Source organism: Sciurus vulgaris, assembly GCF_902686455.1.
Source record: "Sciurus vulgaris genome assembly, chromosome: 5".
Classification (NCBI taxonomy): Eukaryota; Metazoa; Chordata; class Mammalia; order Rodentia; family Sciuridae; genus Sciurus; species Sciurus vulgaris.
The window spans coordinates 38,354,794-38,370,054 of record NC_136465.1 but is presented as its reverse complement, the minus strand read 5'-3'; the positions used below and the strand labels follow the sequence as shown (position 1 = coordinate 38,370,054).

Sequence of the window (15,261 nt, the reverse complement as noted above, 5' to 3'; positions counted from 1 at the left end):
ATTTGCAGATTAATATAATCATGTCCTGAAAATCCAAAAGTAACAGAAAACCCACTAGAACATAAGATAGTTTAATGAAGTGGTGGTTATTTTTTTAAAAAATTGAATGCTTGCTAACAAAAGCATTAAACATTTTTAAAAATTAAAATATCAAATGTCTTTATAGGGACAACTTGACGGAAATAGGGAACAATCCTATTGATCAGAGCCTTAAAACAACTAAGAATGAATATAAAATATGTAAGCCAAGCCAAGGTGATGTAAAATAATAACCATACAAAATATATGAAAGATGACTCTTAACAGCAGTTTATTCCTGACCAGAAGATACAAATTATAAACATGGTAATTCATGAAAAAAAAAAACTAGGATTTAATTTTATAGCAAAGTATCAGACTCTTTTTTTCTTCTTCTTTTTTTTTTTTTTTTTTTTTTTTTGAACTTTAAAAAATAATTCTGAAGTTCTGGAGATTAAATGTGAGATAATAGCCAATAAAACACTTTCAAAGAAAAACAAGAAGAAATTAAACCACCTGGCATTAAATATAATAGTAATTAAAAGTGGCTTGGCCAAAATAATAAATAGATCAAATAGAATGGAAATTCAAAACATACAGTCAAAAATGAGAATTTTGATTTAATGAAAATGGGATTTCAAAGCACTGGCTTTTTAAATGAATTATTCCATCAGGGAGATTAAGAACCAATGGTTTTATAAAAATCAGTTTTATTGATGTCTTAATTTATATAAAATAAACTGCACCCATTTGAAGTATCCAATTCTATGGGTTTTGACACGAGACCACTACCACAATCAAGAGCATGTCTATCCTCTCCAGTTTCCTCATTCCTCCAAGGTCTAATTTTGTAAAAGATGAAAGCTAGATCCATATCTCACTCTATATCTTAATACATTTAGATAAAGATTTAAATGCAAAAGGATAATGCTAGCATAAAAAATAAAGAAGGCATATTATTCTAATATCAATGGTAAAAAAGAAATCCATTCTGAAAATGGCATAAACTTTACAAGACTGATAAATTTATTCAATTTCTGAATAGCACAAGATACCAATAGAGTAGAAAAATTACTTTCACTACCAATGAAAAAAGGACATATCTTTACTATAAGAAAAGATCTTAAGAGTCAATATGGAAAATACAAACACTCTCATAGAAAGTTCACAGGAAAATGAACAGGCAACATAATGTACAACCACAAAAATGGGAGGTTATATTCCATGTATGTATGATATGTCAAAATACATTGTCATGTATAACTAAAACAACAAATTTAAAAAAAAAAAGAAAAAAAGAGAAGATGAACAGACAATTCACAGAAAGAAAAAAGAAAAAGGAAAACTAAGGTTTATAACTTCATTAGAGCATTTTAAAATTTGTATTCTCATTGATTATATACTTCTATAGTAAGGAGGCAGTTCATTTTAATCACCATTTTAAAAATTAAAAAGATGACTTGGCTTCTTATGGTTTTGAAATAACCCAAGCCTACAGTCCAGAGAATCACTTGGAAAACTCACTGTAAGCCTAAATATATTTGAAATGATTAGTAATTACTTCATTACAAGATCTTCTTTACCCCATACCTTAGTCAAGCTTTTATATAATTTTGGAAAAATGGGTTTCATGATTCTTGGCATCCAAACAAAGAAAAGTTTATTGTTTTCATGTGTAATAAAACAATTTGACAGCAAGAGGCTATTTATAATGCTTAATTATTTTTCATTCTGAAATTTTTAACTTACCTTTTTACCAGGAGAAGAGGGCTTAAAAGGACTTGAAAGTACTTCTTTCTTTTCGTCTTTTTTAATTGGAGGTAAAGGTTTCTCAGTAAAATAAGGATTAGTGTCAAAATAGTCCCTTGGATAAAGATTTAACTTGAAAGGTGCACCTTTCAGTAATCGATGGTGTTCTTCATTGTCTTTCTGTAAATTAAAGAATTTGAAATTACATAGCATATATCATGCAAATTGGACATAACCAAAAGACAAATCTCCTCTTAAATTTTAATATAAATGTGCAGATTCTTTAATTCATACTGCTGGGTGCACTCAGGAGGCTGACGCAGGAGGATCACAAGTTCAAGGTCAGCCTCAGCAACTTAACCAGACCCTAAGCAACTTAGCAAGACCCTATCTCAAAATAAAAAGGTTAAAGGGCCAAGGCTATAGGTCAGTGGTTAGGCACCCCTGGGTTCACTCCCCAATACCAAAAAAACTTTTAATAAAATAAATAAATAAAGCACCTGGCATATTGTAGGCCCTCAATAAATGTCAGTTTTTACTTTTAAGAATAAACAATATAACATTTTTATATTATAATATCTTTAGCTACCTAGTTAGTATTCAAGCAAATCAGAGGATATTTTTTCCTCTTATGTTGCAATCTTTTCTATGGGACAATACCAAGTATAAAAATTTCTAGCTGTTAATAAAGTATCAAACAAATCATGTTGTGATATAAAAATTTTTTAAAGACAACTATGAAGTGAATATCAATGTTTTTTCACTTTTTGCAAATATGAAATCTGATATTTCATCAGCCAATAAACTGAATTGAAAACATTTAAATAAAATCTAAAATTGTTATGTGAGAGAAGACTAGTTTTCACTACCAGGAACCCGACTATATTTCTTTAAGAATTCTTTCACTCCTCCTCTTGGGTGTCCTCTTCCTTTCTTCAGTCTAAAGGGCTTTTATCAGTTTTTGGTAATCTGCCCTGCCCTCTTCCATATCTCAACAGTGGTACTGACAATTTAACTGTTTCATATAGCCTTTGGGGTAGTGTTTCTCAAAATTTAGCTTTCATGGGAATCACTTGGTAATATATTTAAATTAGAAATTTGCCAGCTCTTCAAAGATTTCAGATTGCATAGGTCTGTTGCATTGCCCCACTAATCTGCAATTTTAACAGGTAACCTAAGTGATTCTGAGCATGATATTATAGGGCAATGTTTTAGTGAACACCTTTTTACTTACTAGAATATGATCACCTTTTATGAGAATATTGTATTTATTTTACCAACTGCTGACCTAGGATAGTCAGTTGTGTACTGTTGAACATATATGTGAGAAAAATATCACCTGGAAGAATTAGAGGTAAGAGTACCTGGTTTCCCAAAGTACTGGTTCCACTAGCTGTACCAAAAAAACTTCATGACTCAATTCACAGAGTGTTATGGTTTGGATGTGAGGTGTCCCCAAAGCTCATGTGTGAGACAATGCAGGAAGGTTCAGAGGAGAAATGATTGGGTATAAGAGTCTTAACCCAATCAGTGAATTTATCCCATCAGGGTGTGGCTGAGGAGATTGGAATTGGGATGTGGCTATGGGATATACATTTGGTATCTGGAGAGTGGAGTCTCTCTCTGCTTCCTGATCACTGTGATATAAGCTGCTTCCCTTTGCCATGGTCTTTCACCATGATGTTCTGCCTCATCTCTAGCTCCAAGAAATGGAGCCTGCTGTCAAAGGACTAAGACCTCTAAAACCATGAGCCCTCAAATAAACCTTTCCTCCTCTATAATTGTGCTGGTCAGATCATTTAGTCACAGAAGCAAAACAGCTGACTAAAACACAGAGCATTGGAGTAGAGCACATTAAAAGACCTTGCCTCAATAGTGGATAATAATTAGCCCTAGACTGAGCACTGCTCCAGTCCCACCTAACAAATCTTAAAAGCAAGGCCTGAAAATATCAACCTGTTCTTAACTGCATTCCAGAGCAAAACCCAAGAAAATTTATAAGAATACAAAAATATACAGTACTCGACAAGGTAAAATTCCTGGTGCCTGACATCCAATCAAAAATTGCTAGTAATGCAAAGTGGAAAAATATGACCCATCCTGAGAAGAAAAACCAGTTGTTCAAAATAAATACAGAACTAACTCAGATATTAGAATTATCAGGGAAGGGCATTAAATAGTAATTATAACTATATTCCATATGCTCCCCAAATTAAGTGGAGACATGTAAGATATTAAAAACATTCTAATCAAACTTCTACAGAACAAAACCACAATTATGATATTTAAAAATACATTGGCTAGCATTAACAGCAGACTAGAAATTTATAATAGATTATCTGGAAGATACAGCAATAGAGAACTATAGAGAAGGAATCAAAGACTATTTTAAAAAGTGAATAGGGCATTGTTAAGTTGTAGACAATTTCAAGATACCTAATACACATGTAATTGGAATCTCTGAATGAGAGGAAAAAGAAGAGGGATTTTTTTTTAAAGCTGAAGAAATATTGGCTGAAAGTATTCAAATCTGATTTTTTTTAAAAAACCATAAAGTCACAATCAAAGAAATTTAATGAGCTCCAAGTGTAAGAAGTGTGAAAAAAAAAGAAAACCCAGGCACATCATAATCAAATTGCTTGAGTGATTTTTTTAAATAGCCAGAAAAAAGACATACTATATTCAAATGAACAAACATAAGCATGACAGCAGATTTCTCTTCATAAATAATTTAAGCAAAAACACAATGGAGTGATCTCTTAAAATACGGAAAGAGAAAACAAGATACATTCTTCCAATTACCCTCAGAAATTATTTTAGGAAATCCAGGTACACAAAATTTCTGACATGTATAATATATTCTGAAAATGAAAAGCTTAGGATGAAAGACTACTTACTGAGCCTCTCAAAAAATTACATTGTTGGTAGGTAGGTAGGTAGTAGACATTATTATTTCTATAGATGAAAAGGAATTTGCATACAATTTTATATAAACTGCATAATCCTTATACATAAGCAGAGCTTCTTATTTTCAAATGACAAAACATTCTATCCAACTTCATTAAAAACTTTTCCTGGATTTGGACATACCCCCTTGCAAAACTGACCACCATCCTAACTCTCAGCTACCAATTAAAATCAGCACAGCAAAGTTATTGAAGACTGCAAGTTGAAAAAAAAAAAAAAAAAGAAACCTAAGAAAGTGATGGCCATTTCTGTTTTAAGTACAAACTAACTTGACTTTTCACTACTACGAGCTTTATTTAAGTTACATTGATATTTTTAAATTATCTTGATCTTTTGCCAGGTAAGGTGGAACATGTCTATAACCCCTAGTGGCTAGAGAGGCTGAGACAAGAGGATTGCAAGTTCAAGGTCAGTCGCAGCAACTTAATGAAGCCCTAAACAATTTAGTGAGACCCTGTCTCAAGATTAAAAAAAAAAAAAAAAAAAAAAAAAAATTAAAGGGGTGGGGATGTAGCTCAGTGGCAAATTGCCCGTGAGTTAACTCCCTAGTAGGAAAAAAAAAAAAATATATATATATATATATAGATCTCATTCTAAAATTTATAAGTGCTCCTATAAGATTTAATCGTAGGTAAATGCCCCCCACATAACTGAACATGTTTTGTTATATGTAAAATACTGTGTAAAACGAATGTAAAGGTTATATGCCAGTATGTTTTAGTTTTTACTTCTACCATTTAATACAGTGGAAAGTTTTCTCAGATCCTTTCCCTCTCCCCTGTAGGTATTCATCCATTCTCTACTCTCCTCTTTGTCCCACCATCCCATCACTCCATCCTATACACTCACCCCAAAAGAGTTATCATTACTTTCTCAGGCACAGGATATTAGTGTGGGATGGGAGTATGGCTAAGGGGCTAAGGGATAGGATATGACTCTTCCCTTGAAACAGAACATAATTGATCAGGCCAAGTCAACATGTCTCACAGCTAGTTAAGAGAGAAATGTGAGACAGATATGATCAACTACAGCAGGAGATAAAATTCATCCTGGCAAGTGCCAAGAGGATCTACAAGAAGATGTGGAAATCTAATATCAAAAAGGTAAGATTATTACAATTGATAAACATCAGTCTCTATTGTCCCCATCACACAAATAGAACAGAACAAAACTTAATTAGATAATAAGTAAATTCTCAAAGTCAACCAAATAAAAGAGTTAAAAAAATTTAAATAGATTATTTTACCTTATAATTTTGTCTTGCTACATCATATAAGTCGGAAGAGTGTGAAAACTGTTTACCTATGGTAATATTTGCATAGCTAAGGGAGGGAAATAAGTAATGGTGACTTCAGGGTTCAGAAATTTTTTTAAGTTTCAAAACATGATATGAAAATATTAAAAATATCTTACCCATATCCGGTTCCTTTCTTTCCTGGATTTGTGTATAAATTCTTTCCAGGTGGCATGTATTTTTCCCTGGGTTTTGCTTGTGCACTGAAGAATGGGACTGGACCACCTATTGTTCCATAGTAGCTGCCCAGTCCACATCTTAAATACAGTTATTTTTTGAAAGGAAGAAGTTAAAATGGCTAACTTAATCTTACATGTATTTTAGTACAATTTTTTAAAAGATCAAAAAAGGAGAAAAATAGGTACAGAGGAACTGACTTGCCTAACTCCAGTAAGAAAAAAAAGTTTTTTAGTTTTTAATCTAACTTGATTTTCCTCATTTTCAAAGTTATAAATTTCAAGATATGTTTTCAATATTTTTATATTTATTTCAAATGTTCCATATAAATAAAACTCTATAATCTTTAGTAAGTTAGAATAGTTCCCATTCCTTTAGAAATGACACAAATCTCTATGCATCTTAATGCAAGTTAGCTAACAAATGGTGAATGTCTTTTGATCATCCACTCATTAAAAACTACACTTTCAAAAATACATATTTAAAATTATGTTTCACTGCTGATGGTAAATTGAATCTTATGGCATTTTAGTATTAATTTTTTAATTTTTGGTTTGCCCTTACTACTGTAGGAAAAAAAATTAACAAATCTTTTCTTCAACCTTAACGTTACATTTTTCTGGGCACACAATATCTAGGTAATCCAACTATTTATTTTGACAAATGTTTTCTTTAAATTTTGCACAATCAAAAGGATAACTACTGCTAATAGTCATAATCTCTAATTTCCAAGTTGTCATTGAAGTAAAAAAGTTGTAATCATCAGAAAATGGTCTGCCAAAAAATGAAACATTATTATAAAAAGATGACACAATGCATTTATATTTAAAATTTCAAAAATTGGAAAGACATGAACATTGATTACTTATTATCTTCAACCTACAAATAAAGTTTCCAATTAGGAGAGGTTACTCATTTTCATTAATTCCTCCTTATGAACATATGTCATAACATTCTAAAATATAATAAGAAAGTAAAGCAGTGATATTGCAGAGAAAAGAACAATTCTGGAAAAGCATAACTTAACTAAGATGTGATATAATGCAAATAATGTAAGTCACTACATTCGGAATTTATTAAATGCCTATGATCAGGAGGAGAGTGGATAGAGGGAGGCTGGATTTGATCCACACATACTGTATACATGTGTTCAAATATCATGCTGAGCCAAATTAATATGTATAATTAATACATGCTAATCAAAAATAAAATATTTTTAAAGTCCAGCAGAGAGACGAATAAAATAATCATGAAGAGAAAAAATATGCCTATTGTTCCATAATTTGGTGTTGAATAAACGTTTATATGAGGCTTTCTTATTTTGCCACCAATTTCTCTTTTTAGATATACTTTTTGTACACCATTAAATTATAGATTTTTTTCACATATTTATAATCTTTTAAGAGAAAGGAAAGCTAGTCTATCAAAAAATTATTTCTTGACTGACAAATTAATATAAGCATATTATAAACTAATGTATTAAGGTAGAAACTCTCAATTATCATTACCACCTGGGTCCATGTCTATCACAGGTGGGAGAAAGACTGAAAATCAGGAAACAGTTATTTAAAAGGCAAAAAATATATATTACATGAAAAAGAAATGAAATACAAAGGAAAATAATAATTTTAAAATTTATATCTAGGGAGAAGTGAATAACTCTAAGAAACAGAGATAATTTTAAAAAGTAACAATATTCAAGTCAAGTGAAAAGGTGTGCTATGGTTTGGCTGTGAGGTGTCCCCCAAAAGCTCACACGTGAGACAGTGCAGGAAGGTTCAGAGGAGAAATGATTGGGTTGTAAGAGTCTTAACCCAATCAGTAAATTAATCCCTGATGGGATTAATTGAAGTGGTAGGGTGTGGCTGCAGGAGATTGGAATTGGGGCAAGGCTTTGGAGTATATGTTTTGTATCTGGAGTGTGGAGCCTCTCTCTCTTTGCTTTCTGATGATGTGAGCTGCTTCCCTCAGCTACACTCTTCCGCCATGATGTTCTGCCTCACCTCAAGTCCAAAAGACTGGAGGTAGCCTTCTATGGACTGAGACCATGAACCCTCAAATAAACCTTCCCTCCTCTATAATTGTGCTGGTCAGATCATTTAGTCACAGCAGCAAAAAAGCTAACTAAACAAGGTGAAAGGGTGGGAAAAAGAAAAAACCTAATGATAACAGAAAGGAAGAAATTCTCCATTCTTAATGAAGGCAATAATTTTGGCTGAGAAGACAAGATTACCTGTTAGAGTTAGAAGAAAGACTAAGTTATAAAGATGTAGTTTTCACTGATCTCAAGAAAATACAGCAATAAAGCACAAAGTTAAATTTTAATCAGTTCCCACCTACCATAAATTTTAAATTGAGAGAGTCAAAGCTACTGAGCATGAATAAAACCAAGTTTAAAATTTTAGCTATATTACATATTATAACACAGACAACATGGTCTTAACTTACTAAGGTAATGATTTAATGGTAAGAAAAAAATGTACTTTCATATGGACAACTGTCAAAATTGAAATTTCTTTAATCTCCATGAGTGTAGCTTCACAGTGATTTAAAAATAATATGTCTTTGATAAATTATTTTTTTCAAATAAAGCATTTCTCCTATCTGCACATTTTTATTTACACTTTTTAAAAGTTGTTTAGACAGAAAACAATAGTCAAAAGAAATAGAACAACAAGGCAGACCTGACTTTTGCAAGGTTTTTGAGCAAATTGTTTTTGTTATTCTTATGGCTTTTAAACACATAGAGAACAGTGACATAATCAAAAATTAATGATGAGATTATATTTTAAATTATCTATCTAAATCATCCAATATAGCTGTCTCCATTTAAGATAAACCAACCAAAAAAAGCACTTAAAAATTAATCTTCCATAAGTCCTATAGAAAAATAAGCATTTTCTTTAAGTGAAAGAGATAAAGATGCAAGAGATCTATTTAAGACTCCCCACCTCCACAAAACACTTACGGTTTTTTATCTCCATTACTAGGGAGGAAGGCTTTGGAAAGATTTTTTTTGGCTTCTTCCATCATATGCCGTCTTCTCACTTGATTTAGACTTACGTAGCCTTCACCTTCAAAAATTCTTATAAATTGGGGATCAAAATAACCTGCCTGGAGATTTGACATTTCTTTGGTTCCCCCAGGTAGCATCTGTCTATTTTTGCTTGCAGCCTCATTGAAGGGTCCTTTAAAAATAAATTGGCCATAGTATAAATTTGAGCTGACTAGTAATTAAGGGACATGGAGAAAACAGAAAATTTTCCAAATGTACTTTGTGACAATTCTAAGTTTGAACTCTAAAATAAATGTTGTTTCAAATGTTCACTGAAAGCTCTCGTGTTAAAGGCTATATTGACATTAAGACCTGAGAAGATTTCACTAAAATGCTGAACATGATTCCTTGTAATACACTGAATTTTGGAACTGGATGAGACCTTAACATTTATTTAACCCCATGTTTCTCTAGCTATATACTAGGAAGCTGTTGGTGTGTGATGTCAGTAAGAGTATGTGTGGGGGCTGAAGAGAAGCAATTCCCCTCCGAGGTATATGCTCAAGACTTTGAGGGCTAATGTCCTCTAAATGATATGAACAAGAATGTTCACAGTAGTTTCATTCTTAATAATCAAAAACAAGGAACAACTCAAATTTCTACCAACTGAACAGATTTAATATTTGTGGCATTTCACATCAATGTTTATAGCAGCACAATTCACAATAGCCAGACTATGGAATCAACCTAGGTACCCTTCAACAGACGAATGGATAAAGAAAATGTGGGATATATGTACAATGGAGTATTACTCAGCCATCAAAAAGAATGAAATTATGTCATTTGCGGGTAAATGGATGGAATTGAAGACTATAATGCAAGTGAATTAAGCCAGACACAGAAAGTCAAAGGTTGAATGTTTTCTGTGATATGCAGAAACTAGTCTAAAATAAGGGTGAAAGGAGGAGGGAGAGAAAGAGTGGGAGAGAGAGAAAAGAAATGGGGGGGATTCTCATCAAAATAAAAGAAAGATCAGGGGAGTTGAAGAAGGGGATTGAGGAGGAGGGAAAAACAGTGGAATGAATATTACCTAACTTTCTAATGTAAATATATGCAGTAATGTAAAATAATACAGTGAATTTTACTACTATGTATATCCACAAAACACTAATGTTTTAAAAATGTAAATAATCAGATGAGTAGAATAGAAGAAAGGGAACAAGGGAGTGGGAGGAAGTGGGTGAGAATAAGTACTGGTGACTGAATTGGAGCCAATTACAGTGCATACATTTAAAATTATGTCAAAATGAATCCTAATGTTATATATAACTATTATGAACCAATAAAAAATTGTGGTATTTCTATAATGAAATACTAGCCTCCCCACAAATTTCTGAAGGCTGTTTTTGTAAATATTTAGATTTTTAATAATTTGGTCCTAAGAGGGCTTAATTTAGGAAGTCTTTCCAAAATGTGAAGAACTTGTTGAAGTGCATATAACCCTTATTTCAAGGGGTTATTGAAATGTAAATTTGCATTAGTGATTTTTTTAATTTGAATTTTGAAAAGGTCATACATTCAGATACTTTCCAATTTGATATCACAATAAATCTTCTTCCTATACTTGACCATTCAGTTCGTCTATAATGGAACAAGCATTGATATTAATTTTGTCTTCCAGAGAATGTCCAGACATTTTTCAGTGAATATTCTCATTTTAATATTTAACATAATAAATACACTGTTTTCCATTTTTTTTATTTAACAATTTATCTTTGAGATAGCTCCATATCTGTGCATTCTTTTTTGTTACACAGAAGTCATTGGACATCCAAATGCTTAAATGAGATATTAAAAGTGTATATTTATTTTAAGTCTTTTTGTTATGATTTTCCTAAAAATTCCCTTGGCTATTCATAGAGCATCTCACTTTCCACGAAAGTGATAATGGATAACCTTCTTAGAAGGAGAGAAGTAAAATCACCTAGGAGGTCAAGGTAGCCCAATCAAATGAGCTTCCTACTCTCATAAATTAAGTTCTCTCATAACTATTGCAAAGTCACAAGTTAGTCAACTTTAGAGCTCAATACTTTAAAATACAGACCATTAAAAATATCATTTTTAATTTAAATTAAATATTGAATTTAAAAATTAAATTTGCAATTTCTAGGTAATGACCACTATTTGCCTATAGAAATACACCAAATATACTCACGATTAAATGGTGACACATATTTGTCACCAACAGTAATATATTCCATCTCACTGAAGAGGCCAATCCTCTCCATATCTGTTTTTCCTCCTTCTATAGGCATGGTTGCTTCTTATGGTGGTTAACTTCAAAAGTTTCTTTCTTGCTGCTTCGTTTATAGCAAGAGTTTACTTTGACATTGAAAAAAAAAAATGGGGAAGGGGTTAGCCAAAAAACAATTATTAAATTTCAATACAAATTATTTTCAGTCTGAGTTTAAATATTCAGTATAAAACAACAGTCCCAAACTAAGTGGGGAGAAATAATGGATTTGGAGAGTAAGAAATACTGAGGCCTGAGAAAAAGAAAAGTGAAAATGAGGGCCACGCATTGACAACTTTCATCTCCCAAGACGCATGTTCTCCAGATGCTGGCTGCAGGCAAACAGGACATTTTATCATCCTCAAAAGAAAACAGTCCTGGGCTGGGGGTATAGCTCAGTTGGTAGGGTGCTTGCCTTGCAAGCATAAGGCCCTAGGTTCAAATCCCTAGCACCACCTGAAAAAAAGAAAAGTTTCTAGGAAGCATCATCTCCTCCAAAGCAAAATCCTTTTAGGCACTATCCACAGACCTTGACCAAAAGGCTCACATTTTTGACTAAGCAAAACTGACATATGTTCACTAGACCACCCCTCAAAATAACCTATGTAAACCCAGTCCCTTTCTTTGTTGAGTGGCTCATTTTCCACCAGAAGAGGGGTCCACAGGCACCATTTCATCCCCCTGAATAAAGACCTGAGATGATGCGTGAGATTTGCATCCTGCCTGGTCTTTTTGTGCTAACAAGAAATCTACTCTGCAATCCTAGAACAATGAGATTCAAAATCATTGCCCTGACGCCTTCTCGACTTTCCATGTGAAGTGCCCATAAATTACAAAGGAATGTGTGTGATATCATCTGCCATTTCTCTGCTGGAAATGATATTACTACCATAAAGTATACTATAAATATGTATAAACAATGTCCTTCATTTGAGAAGTTCAATGTAAATTTAAAATTATAATTATATATGGCAAACATTTTGTAGTTTAAATGAGATCAGGCACGTTCAAGGTGGTATGGTCACAGACTACACATTTTGTAGTATAGATAAAATGTTCATCAGATTGAAAATTATAACAGCTTTTCAGAATGCACACTGCATATAGGTATTGCTCTGCAGTACTTGAGGTTTTTTCAAGTTCCAATTAGTATAAGAAATGTGCCACTAGCAAAATTAGTTAATAAAGGGAATAAGGGAAAGGACAATTGCTTAGGCAAGATGAAAACACAAAACAAGAAATTCACAATGAATTCTGAACATTTATTAAAAGACAGACTGCAGAGCTGGGGATATAGCTCAGTTGGTAGTTAAGCAAGCACAAGGATCTGGGTTCAATACCCAGCACTGCAAAATTTTTAAGAAAAATTAAAAAGGCAGACTGCAACTTTTCAAAGTGATCACTTTAAACAAAGGAGAAATATCACATTAAACATTTAGGTATTAACTCAAAAGAAAAACCAAAGAGCTAAGAACACTTGCTTCCATTCTATCTGTTATGGCTTGGATATGAAGTGTCACCCCAAAGCTCCTGTTTTAATACAGGAAATGTTGAGAGGTTAAATGATTGGGTTTCGGTGGCTGTAACCTTAATCAGTCCATCCTGGTTTGAATCTACTGAGTGGTAAATGTAGAGGGGGCAGTGGCTGGAGGAGATGGGTCACAGGGGGTGTGCCCAGGAAGGCTTCATCTTCCCCCAGGGGTTCTCTCCCCCTGTAAGCTTCCTGATCCTACTACCAGCTGAGCAGCTTCCCCACAAGTCCCAAAATAACGTTTTCTCCTCTAATAAACTTTTCCTCCTCTAAGTTGTTTTTGTCAGGTATTTTGGTCACAGTGAAGCAAAGCTGACTAAAACATCACCCTGAAGTTTTTGAGCTATTTATTTATTTACCTCTTTATTTTTCTTGGTGCTAGGGATCAAACCCAGGGTCTTTCACATGTTAAACAAGCACTCTACCACAGATCTACATTCACAGTTTTCTATATAAAGTCTTTGGGGGGGGGGGGGGAGCGGTCGCTATTGGAGATAGAACCCAGGGTTTGTGCAAGCCAGGCAAGTGTCTACCATGAAGTACATTCCCAGCCCCTACATCTTAATGTTTTTAAGCACCAATTAGATAGGCACTGGGCATACATTAGTGAAAAAATAAACTTCGGTTTATGCTTCTCCGTTTATAATCCAAGGTAAGAATCTTTAACCTTTAATTTAGAACAAGGTGTTTCAATGACTCAGCAAGCTTCTGTATTTGGAACTGAACTTATCTGCTTATAAATCATTGTTTAATGGGTCAACTGAAGATTCAGTTTAAAACTAAAGTTTGAGAAAATACTACACCCTTCCCCCATCCTACCTCTTTCTCTGATCAGGTATGCTTAAAGACTACATATCAGTCGTCTGGGGTGTACTACTACATGGTTTATAGTTTATTTCAAAGCTCCACCCTAACACCTAACTGTACTTTCCTTTGCTGCTGCAGAGGTTCAAATCCTTTAAATGGCCCTAAGGTCCACTATCAGCCAGCTTCGTTAGTCACCACCGGAACCCACCTCCCTGGATACGTGGCTGCACCTGTCTTATTTCAGTTTTCAGGTCGGGCTTTCTCACCCACCATTGCCAGTGCATGTTTGACTTTGGTGTGCAGACTCTTTCCTGCCCCCCAACAAAGCATTGATCTTCCTATTGCTCAGTTGTTCAGCCCTTCTTTAATCCCCCTCCTCATAGCTGCATGTACATCTCCTTCCATGCCTTGATCATCGTTTTCTAATAATTGGTCAACATTTTACATTTTTGGTGTAGGAATTCTTCGCTTTCCCCACTAAAATGTTGACTCCACAAAGGCAGGAACCGTGATATGAGTTTGGTTCTTCACCAATTTTATGAGAGGGGAGCCCTCCTTTGTTGCCAGGGCTGAATTCAAAACTCCTGAACTCAAGGAATCCTCCTGCCTCAGCCTTCCAAGTATCTGGGATTACAGGTGCACGATACCGCGACAGGCTAATTTGATTATTACTGTGGTATTCCCAGTACACAGGATCTGGCACCCCATCAAGTGAGCCACACAGGAAGAGAAGGAAAAAAGTTCTTGCCATTAACTTTCCCACTACTTAACTCTTCTTGAGCAACAGTTACAAAATCATTCATTCATTCATTTAACATAATACTTGGCAAACCCCTCCTCCCCGGTAAGGATCGCTGGTAATGGCTAGGAAAACTGAAACCTAAAAAGGGACAGATATACTTCCCAGGTAGCTGACAATCTGCTAGGCAAGAAAATAAGTATAAGGCAACTGGAATACGGCAAATTCTCTTCAAAAAGCATGGATAAAAATGTATGGGGGAGTGAAGAAAGGGCAGAAAACTGGCTGAGGCGATGAAGAAATTCTTTCCCATTAGGAATAAGGAGGCTCGGAGTAGACAGGTATCTAAGGGGACAACACCTGGTGTCCTCCAGGAATAAGTCACCTCTCCGAAGGGCACCTGATCCGACAACTGAGATCAGATCGTCCCAGCTCCAGTCCGGATTTACTCCGCTGCAGGAGCAACAGTGCTCCAAGTCGCCCTCCCGCGCGCGAGGGCTTCCTGCCAGGCGCGCAGGCTGCGAAAGGCCTCCGCAGGTTCGGTGCCCCGCTGGGGTTTATTGTGGTGCGTTGCCCGGGGAACGGGAGAAACTATTCCAAGTACGCTAGGGGAGGACTTGAGGGGAGTTCCAATCCGCATCGAAGATCACACCGGAGGAATTGTGAGCGTCTGTAGGACACAAAAGACTCA

The 15,261-nt window shown here is 34.4% G+C and overlaps 1 protein-coding gene across 4 annotated transcripts in view; it reads right to left on the bottom strand.

Annotated features, from left to right (window-relative positions):
• CFAP96 (cilia and flagella associated protein 96) overlaps positions 1-15,219 on the bottom strand; it is a 33,656-nt gene extending 18,437 nt beyond the window's left edge. For 2 of the 4 annotated variants that reach the window (XR_013764093.1, XM_079141946.1), the window contains exons 1-6: positions 14,931-15,219; positions 11,416-11,582; positions 9,174-9,393; positions 6,148-6,285; positions 5,981-6,056; positions 1,768-1,947 (exon numbers count right to left, since the gene is read on the bottom strand). Coding sequence is in view for 3 of the 4 variants with exons in the window: in XM_079141946.1 (XP_078998072.1) it covers positions 1,768-1,947; positions 5,981-6,056; positions 6,148-6,285; positions 9,174-9,393; positions 11,416-11,515 (714 nt within the window). In the remaining variant the exon portion in view is untranslated. The remainder of the gene's footprint in view (positions 1-1,767; positions 1,948-5,980; positions 6,057-6,147; positions 6,286-9,173; positions 9,394-11,415; positions 11,583-14,930) is intronic. The other 2 variants (XM_079141945.1, XM_079141947.1) reach the window with 2 other exon arrangements.
• Positions 15,220-15,261: the final 42 nt, after the last annotated feature.